Here is a 10,000-nt window from a genome sequence, read left to right on the forward strand (position 1 = left end):
CAACCGCTGGATACATTTAGCCAATTAGAGAGGTTATTTTTATTATTTGAGGCCATGCTGGATGGTGATTTTTACACCCTAAATAAATTGATTGATTGATTGATTGGTTTTATTGATTCATTGATTGGTTGATTGATTGAGTCTGTCCCCGATTGGTTAATTGATTCATTGATTGGTTAATTGGTTGATTGGTTGATTGATTGAGTCTGTCCCCACAGAAAACCCCTCAAAGGTCTTTCTCTAAACTTCATGAAGTGTTCCCAGTAAATCATTGTATTACTATTGAAAGATAAGCACTAAAAACATTCTGTCTCCTGACCATCTCCTGTGTCTCGTGGAACGACCCAGGGTGACTGGTGTCAGAGAGTGTGTGTGCAAATGAGTGTGTGAGTGGATGTTTTTAGTTAGGCAGAGAGTCTCTGGATGTGTGTAAATGTCAGAGAGTGAGAGTCTGAGAGTGTTTGAAGTGACGCTGATCTTCGGAACTTATATAACCCACACCCACTCCAGGTGCTGCCAATCAAAATTCATCAACTGCCGTCTCCCTTGGTGATGATTGTGTTGTTGTTGTTGTCGTAATATGGTGATGATGATGATGATGATGATGAATCTTATGGTGATGATTTTGTTATTGTTGTTGATGATGATGATAATGATGATAATGATGATGAAGATGAAGATTCTCAAAGTCGGTGCCTCGTGTCTGTTTCGTGTGTGTGTCCCAGCTCTGTGCGGAGGTGACCTGGCAGGACCCAGTGGGGTGATCCTGTCCCCGAACTGGCCCGACTCGTACGGCGAGGGCGAGGACTGCAGCTGGAGGATCCACGTGGGCGAAGACAAGCGCATCCTGCTGGATGTGCAGCTGTGAGTGTCGATGGCCGTAATGAATTTACTGAGTTGTAACCAAAGGATAGGGTCAGAACAAAGATGGCTAGTTACCAAGAAGAATCATAGAGGGATTTGCCAATGGAATGATATGGCTCGTAATTCCGAAATAGGCGTGTCCTAAATAGGCCTGTCCATTACGTCAAAACATAAACTTTTCTCTGAATTAGCAATAAAACTTCAGCTTACATCAGGCCACCTCTTCTCACATTTTGATCTCCTCTTTTGACTTGGATCTCTCCAGTAGCTACTGGCAGATCCCTGTGTATTGAGTAGAGCCTCAGGTAGTTACTGTTGCTGTTTATTTAGTATTGAGTAGAGCCTCAGGTAGTTACTGTCAGTATGCTGTTTATTTAGTAGAGCCTTCATAAGTGGTTCATGTCACATCCCTCACTAATGAGCTTCCCTGTCATGTAACCTGCAGGGTTGGTTGGTCTTCGCACAGGCTGTTGATTGGTGGAGAGGCCTACATGGATTCTGATCACTCCCAGGCACACGTCATATTTTCCCCCAAAATAGATTTAAAAAATAAATAAATAAAGTTGTGAGCACATTAGTGTTGCCTCTGTTTTAGATTTGAGCTTGTTCTAGAATCCCTGTGGAGGAAACACTCATCAGATATGGATGGACTGGTATCTGGAGGAGACCTATGTTATACTTCCTGTTAATGTCCTCTGACCGACTAGCACAAGTCATAGATACACAGATAAACAACTAGCACAAGTCATAAATACACAGATAAACAACTAGCCCAGATAAACAACTAGCACAGGTCATAAATATACAGATAAATAACTAGAATCAAGTTGTAAGTACACAGATAAATAACTAGCATAAGTTATACACAGATGAACAACTAGCACAAGTCATAGATACACAGTACACAGATAAACAACTATTATCAAGTCATGGATACACACATAAACAACTATTATAAAGTCATGGATACACACATAAACAACTAGTATCAAGTCATACTGTAGATATACAGATAAACAACTAGTATCAAGTCATTGATATACAGATGAACAAAGATTGAAAGTCATAAATACACAGATACACCTGACCACAGTTTCCCTCTGCTCCCCTCCGCTCAGTGTGTGTGTGTGTGTGTGTGTGTGTGTGTGTGTGTGTGTGTGTGTGTGTGTGTGTGTGTGTGGATGTCCAGACAATAGGTTTTCCTGTCTCGTCGTGTTTTGGAGGAACATTGGCTCACACTGTGATGGGTTACTGACCTTTTCTGCTGTCATCTTTAGCATTGTTCTCTCTCTCTCTCCTTTTCTCCTGCTCTTGTTTGTCTCCATCGGTAACCCATCTCCTTGTCTCCCCTCCTTCTTCTATCCTCCTTCTTCTATCCTTCCTTCCTATCCTCTTATCCTTCCAACCTCCCTCCACCTCATCCTACACTTCTGTGTTCCTCTATACATCTTCTTCCTCTTTCCATCCCTCTCTCCTTCTCTCTGTCCCCCTCTGTCTTCCTCTCTCTGTTTCTTCTCCTTACTCTTTCTCCTGATCTCTGTTTGCCCCCCCACCCCCTCTCTCTGCTTATCCCCCTTTCCCTCTCTCTGTCTCTCTCTTTCCCTCTCTCTCCGCATCCTCTACCTCCTGTCTCTCTCTCCATATCTCCCTTTCTCCCATCAACCCCCCCCTTTCTCTCTCTCTGTGCCTCTCTCTTTCTCCCTCTCTCTTTCTCCAACTCCTCTACCTCCTGTCTCTCTCTCCATATCTCCCTTTTCTCCCATCAACTCCCCCCCCCCCCCCACCCCCCAAAGGCTGAATCTGAGTGACAGTGACATGGTCACCATCCTGGACGGTGACGAAGTGACCACACGTATCCTTGGCCAGTATGTGGGGGGCACCAGCCCATTCAAGCAGTCGTCCACCACGCCGGACCTGACCGTCACCTTCCACTCCGACCCCGCCGGCCTCGTGTTCGGGAAGGGAGAGGGCTTCATCATCAACTACATGGGTAAGAGCAAAGATCCTTCATTACTGACAAGATAGAGCAACATAATGCATCTCTATGGAAGGGAGAGGGCTTCATCATCAACTACATGGGTAAGAGCAAAGATCCGTCATTACTGACAAGATAGAGCAACATAATGCATCTCTATGGAAGGGAGAGGGCTTCATCATCAACTACATGGGTAAGAGCAAAGATCCTTCATTACTGACAAGATAGAGCAACATAATGCATCTCTATGGAAGGGAGAGGGCTTCATCATTAACTACATGGGTACGAGCAAAGATCCTTCATTACTGACAAGATAGAGCAACATAATGCATCTCTATGGAAGGGAGAGGGCTTCATCATCAACTACATGGGTAAGAGCAAAGATCCTTAATTACTGACAAGATAGAGCAACATAATGCATCTCTATGGAAGGGAGAGGGCTTCATCATTAACTACATGGGTACGAGCAAAGATCCTTCATTACTGACAAGATAGTGCAACATAACGCATCTCTATGGAAGGGAGAGGGCTTCATCATTAACTACATGGGTACGAGCAAAGATCCTTCATTACTGACAAGATAGAGCAACATAATGCATCTCTATGGAAGGGAGAGGGCTTCATCATCAACTACATGGGTAAGAGCAAAGATAGAGCAACATAACGCATCTCTATGGAAGGGAGAGGGCTTCATCATCAACTACATGGGTAAGAGCAAAGATCCTTCATTACTGACAAGATAGAGCAACATAATGCATCTCCATGGAAGGGAGAGGGCTTCATCATCAACTACATGGGTAAGAGCAAAGATCCTTCATTACTGACAAGATAGAGCAACATAATGCATCTCTATGGAAGGGAGAGGGCTTCATCATTAACTACATGGGTAAGAGCAAAGATCCTTCATTACTGACAAGATAGAGCAACATAATGCATCTCTATGGAAGGGAGAGGGCTTCATCATTAACTACATGGGTAAGAGCAAAGATCCTTCATTACTGACAAGATAGAGCAACATAACGCATCTCTATGGAAGAAAAATTCGAACAGTTCCTGTCTGCTTAAAGAGGCGTGTCGCAAAGACGTCATAGTGGGATGTCAATCTCTGTCAGATTGGCAAGCAGTTCAGTTTGAATGTTAACAGGTCTGCTTAAAGGGGGATTTAGCCCCCCACCCCCTTGCGAAGACAGAACGCGGAAAGGATCGAACGTTTGCGCCTCTCGCTCCGCTTTAACCCTTTCTTGTAAGAGGGGCTGGCGCCATCATGGAAATTTGTTGGGGGGGGTTTTTGTCAGAGAAAAGTGTGAACCCTGTAAATACTTTCCCCCCCTAGCATTTAAGGAAGAACATTTATATATTTAAGATACATTCTTCAATCACAAAGAAAACTGGTGTCCTTAGTGGTTTGAATTTTACTCATTGTTTGAATTAAGGCATTAAGATCAATTGTCAAATGATGATTTTATATTCCTCTTTTTAGGCAACTTTAGCATGGTATCAAGTACATGTTCTCCCCACTGTATACTGATAAATGTATTGATATATATATACATATATATATATATATTATATATATATATATTATCTCACACACACACGCACGCAAACTCATTTTGTTTTCTCTGTACCCTCCATCTCAACTGAGCATATGAAAAGAACACAGACACATTCAATCAACTCTTAACCTGTTTATCCACATACTCTCTCTCTCACACACACACACACACACACACACACACACACACACACACCTGCACAGGCTAACATGCACAAACACATGCTGGCACCTGCTCACACATATTCACACAAACACACAAACACACACACACACACACATACACACTAGCGCACTCACTCACCCTCGTTCTGTATGCATAAACATGCCCTCTCAGATGAGGAGATCGCCCCCCACCCCCACCCCCCCCCCCCCCCCTCCGATCGAGGGCTCGCAGCTCTCACGGAGGCTCTCACTGCAGACAAAAATGATTTTAATGCGCGTGGATCGAGAGTGGCGCCCAATGAAAACATTGTGAGCGGCATATGAATTATTGATCCCTGACCAGGCCTGTTGGGACCGCTATCGCTTAGAACATTAGCATGAAATTACTGCATATGTTTAATGTATAGTCCAGTAATTGCTTCATACCACTTCTGCCACATGGGGAGAGACAAGTGTGTGTGTGTGTGTGTGTGTGTGTTAACTTGTCTCGTTGTGACTGATAGCGCCATATTGTAATCTTATCATTCTGGTGATAGATGTCAGAGATGAGGGCTACTCACTAATTACCATTATCAAAATCTCATCCCGTCTCCCCGATGCATTTAGCATGAAATAATAAATACATGCACACCAGTGCTTTCTAAGAGTGTTTGATATATGGCAGAAGAATGGGAAATGGCATTGCACATGCTGTGAATGCGTTATCGCTTTCTACTTTATCTAAATGGGTTTTGCTTTTGTGTGTAGACCCTGTTCCCTTTCATCTTGAGGTTGATAATTGTCTCAGTGTTCTTGGGTGGAAGTGATTATTTTATAAAGAAGGCCTTGTCTGTGTTATATTTAATAATTCAATTTCAAGTTAATAACATTATGTCATGTCTCAGTAGGCTATAGTTGGGCAAACTAAATGTTGAACTAGTAATTTTCATACCACATTATATTACTGTATGTGTCATACTAGCCCACATTATATTACTCAATTCTATTAATGTACCCATAAATAATGAATACATCTCTTGTGTTTTGGTCTGCTTCTTGTGTTGTGTGGCGGAACAGAGGTGTCTCGGAACGACTCGTGCCCAGACTTGCCCGAGATCCAAAATGGCTGGAAGACGACGTCTCACACGGCGCTGGTGCGCGGGGCGCGCATCACCTACCAGTGTGACCCCGGATACGACCTCGTCGGCAGGGAGACCCTCACCTGTCTTCTGGACCTCACCTGGAGTACACAGCCCCCCTTCTGTGAAAAGAGTGAGTCTGTGTGTGTGTGTCTCTCTCTCTCTCTCTCTCTCTCTCTCTCTCTCTCTCTCTGTGTGTGCTTAAATCAGAGTATCGAGTATAGTAGCATAGGCTAAATGTGCAGTGCTTCATGTTACCCTCACCTACTGGAAGAAGGTATTGTAATGGGGTCTGTTCATCTCTGTATTTGCTCACATAACTCAGATTCAGAAGAGGTCCAAACATGCTTCGGAGTTTTATATAAGGTCACTGTAACTTAGTCCTCTTATATGGTCATCCAGATCCAATTCAGAATGCAAATACTACTAGTTGGTTTTACTTCAGTTAATATTGTGTGATTGAGTGAGAGCCTTCAGCCCTGACCCGACTGCTCTTATTAATTCTTCTTTTGCCCCCCTCTCCCCCTCTGTCCCTCTCTCTGCCCCCCCCTCTCTCTCTCTCCCTCTCCTCTCTCTCTCTCTCTCTCTCCTCTCTCCCCCCTCTCTCCCTCTCTCTCTCTCTTCTCTCTCTCTCTCTCTCTCTCTCTCTCTCTCTCTCTCTCTCTGCCCCCCTCTCTCTCTCTCTCTCTCTCTCTCTCCCCCCCCCCCCCTCCCCGGTCAGTCATGTACTGTTCAGACCCAGGCCACGTGGAACACTCACTCGGACTCTGTCTGACCCCAAGCTCCTGGTGGGCACCGCCATCCAGTACACCTGCAATCCCGGCTTTGTCCTGCAGGGAGGCGCCACTCTCACCTGCTACGGACGGGAGCCAGGGACCCCTGTCTGGACAGCCCGACTGCCTCACTGTGTCTGTAAGTCTCTCACACAGACTCAGGATAAGATAAACACACACACACACACACACACACACACACACACACTGTCTCTCTCATACATACACACACACACACACAGACTCAGTCGCGTGCACACACACACACACACACACATACACACTCACACACAAACACACATGCACACACACCACACACGCACACACGTGTGTGTCACTGCAATGCAAGTTTTACCATGCACTGACTTGCCACAATGACAAAGGACTGCATTGTTTGCAAACACACACACACACACACACACACACACACAGTGCAGATAACCATGCAAACTTCATTTCCGAAATCTCCACATATTTACCCCAGTGGGTTATGGCTAAGCGTGTATGTCGCTTCTGAAGAGTGTTTTTGCGCCATTAACTTCCTCCGCTGTGGCGGCGGCGGAGTTTCATGTGATTGAAACATCCCTCCACTGGCAGGGACGCAGGATCATTAGTGGCAGAGCCCCCTGCTGTGGGCTGTGGGCTGTGGGGCTGGGTGCCGTGCACAGGCCTCCAGCACTTCCCGTCTGTTCTCTGCTGCTGCCGCCACATCCCACATGCTGAGAGGAGAGGGGAGGGGAGGGAGGAGGAGGGGAGGAGAGGAGGGGAGAGGAGAGGAGGGGAGGGGAGAGGGAGAGGGGAGAGGAGAGAAGAGGGGAGAGAGAGGAGAGAGAGGGAGAGAGGAGAGGAGAGGAGAGGAGAGGAGAGGGGAGGAGGGAGAGGGAGAGGAGAGGGGAGGGGAGGGGAGGAGAGGAGAGGGAGGAGAGGAGGAGAGGAGGGAGGAGGGGGAGAGAGGAGAGAGAGAGAGGGAGGGAGGAGAGAGGAGAAGAGAGGAGAGAAGAGGAGAGAGGAGAGGAGAGGGAGGGGAGGAGAGAGGAGAGGAGAGGAGAGGAGAGGAGAGAAGAGGGAAGGAGAGAGGAGAAGAGAGGAGTGGAGGGGAGAGGAGCGGGGAAAAGAGGAGCAGATAGGAGAAGAGAGGAGAGGGGAAGAGAAGAGAGGAGCGGAGGGTGGAAGAGCGGAGAGGGGAGGAGGGTGGAGGAGCAGAGAGGGGAGGAGGGTGGAGGAGCGGAGGCGACAGCAGAGCCAGCACGCCACAGACGTGCTTTCAGATGCACCATGGAAACACAACAAGGGCCCCGTCTCCATGGACACGGTCCAGTCAGATGGAACACTAGCTTAATTATCAAAATCTAACGACTCCTGGAGAGGAGCTGGAAATGTGTTTATCAGAGAGCCGGCCAACTGGGACACGGAATCAAAGAGACAAAAACGCAGTGTGCCTTGTGAAGGGATGCGATTGTGCGCTAGAATTCTCTGGTGGCGTTTGACACTTGTGTTAACCCCTCCCTGTGAGATATTTAGCATCTGCTGAGGTTTGAGGCCTTTGTGCAGGCAGGTGCTAGTAAACTCGTGTAATGCATATTTCTGTCAATAACACATGCAAGATTCGTGACCGAACAACATGGTCTGTGACTAGAGATGTGACCGAGACAGCTGCAGTTCATATCACACAACAATCATCTCTCAGGCAGTCATTCGGCATAATAGTAAGCCCATTATTTCTCTGGGAGTCTTTTTTCCCCCCACACACACATTCATGCTGGATTCTGACCTGGAAAAAAATAGACGAGCACTCGTACTCACTGGACAACGAGCCCATTTAATGTGAGCGCATCCGAAATGGACAGATTAGCCAGTGGGGTCCAGCTGGGTTGAGCCATTACAGTAGTTATTATAGGTATGGGGAATGCTACTTTCTGCAGTCCGTGCCTCCACTCACTCTAGCACTGGCATTTAGAGCACTTTCAGGTGTTCTCTGCCATAGTTCATCATGTTAGATTAGAATCAACTTTACAGGTGTAGCGTTTGATGTACAGTGGGCATCAATGCTGGTATTGTGCAGAGAGTGAGACAGTCAGTGCAATGCAGCTTAGCGGGAGTGGAGCGAGCTAGTATTATTATTTATGTATAAAGTGCAGGTATGAATAAATATTACGAGACAGCACTGCTATGCTCTAGTAAAGAGACAAGGATTTATGTTGTGCACCGATGAAATCTCATCACCACAGTGTTTCTACGCTTCAGAACAGAGGTGAGGCTTTTGGCTGTGCTCAGATCAGATCACATCAGCTTAGGTGTGTTGGGGTACCAGTAGAAGCATGAAGATAATATTACGTAGGTTTATAATCTGAATAAACATAAAGACTTATATCTGTATATCAAAATCAAAGACTGCAATAAAAAGAGCATACATTTCAGCACAATGCTATTCTCAGTGCTCTACTTACTCATTAGTGTGCAGGGGCTTCAGTCACAAAGACTGTTTCGACATCCACATTTAGATCTAAATATGTAATGTTGTTTTTCTTTTTCTTTAATTGCTTATCTAAATCATGTCATGATTTTTACTTTCAATGTTTATTTTGAAAAGATGATGAGTCGATGGTGTTGTGCGGCGAGAGTTGGAATATTGACGTTTCTCTTCTCCTTGAATTTCCCCTTGGGGATCAATAAAGTATCTATCTATCTATCTATCTATCATCTATCTATCTGATTCCCAGCGGAGGACTTGGTGTCGTGTGAGAACCCGGGGCTCCCGGAGAACGGCTACCAGATCCTGTCCAAGCGGCTCTACCTACCGAGCGAGTCCCTCACCTTCATGTGCTACCAGGGCTACGAGCTGGAGGGAGAGTTCGCCATCAAGTGCATTCTGGGAAACCCCTCGTTTTGGAGCGGCCCACTCCCGATTTGTCGAGGTAAGAACAACGAGGAAATGGACAGATGCGTTGGTGTAAGAGACTCTGCTTCCGCGATCTGGGACAATTCTGGCACAGATTTGATAGGTCCTGCCAAAAAATGCTTGGGTGAACTAAGAGGAACCTGTTGGCAAACCAAAAACAGGTTTGCTTGGGTTTACGCAGGCTTAAAAAAGATAGTTGTAAACTATGTGACTAGACTACGTGCTTGTAGTGTGTTTAGTCTGTTGTATCTTGTTAAGTTGTCGTGGATCTGTCTGAGGTTTCTTCCTATATGTATCTCCAATTCTAGGGAGTTTTTCCTTGCCCCTGTTACTCATGGGCTCTCTTTGAATGTTTAACACTCTGGAAAGCGCCATAAGACATGTGTAATGTTTTGGGCGCTCTATAAGTTAAATTGAATTGAAATTGAAATTGAAGTTGATCACTTTACATTTTTGGGCAGAGAAAATAAAAAGAAACATTTTGTGACTTTTTGTGAATGTGTGTCACCTTCCAGCCAGGCCAGACTGCTTCGGTAACCACGCTCTGGAGGGTAAGTCTAGTCCAGCTCAACAACACCACCACCTGCTCCTCTCTGATTCTGCGCTGATACAGTATCTATAACTTGGCCTCCTCCTGTTATGTTCACTTCC

The 10,000-nt window shown here is 45.8% G+C and overlaps 1 protein-coding gene across 1 annotated transcript in view; it reads left to right on the forward strand.

The window, feature by feature from the left end:
* Positions 1-10,000, forward strand: part of LOC134101232 (seizure 6-like protein) — a 62,314-nt gene that overhangs the window by 51,032 nt on the left and 1,282 nt on the right. The window contains 7 exon segments of the mRNA XM_062554828.1: positions 726-864; positions 2,658-2,854; positions 5,616-5,810; positions 6,399-6,431; positions 6,434-6,589; positions 9,171-9,365; positions 9,865-9,900. Of these exon segments, the coding sequence (XP_062410812.1) occupies positions 726-864; positions 2,658-2,854; positions 5,616-5,810; positions 6,399-6,431; positions 6,434-6,589; positions 9,171-9,365; positions 9,865-9,900 (951 nt within the window).

This window comes from Sardina pilchardus, chromosome 14 (assembly GCF_963854185.1).
Source record: "Sardina pilchardus chromosome 14, fSarPil1.1, whole genome shotgun sequence".
Lineage (NCBI taxonomy): Eukaryota > Metazoa > Chordata > Actinopteri > Clupeiformes > Clupeidae > Sardina > Sardina pilchardus.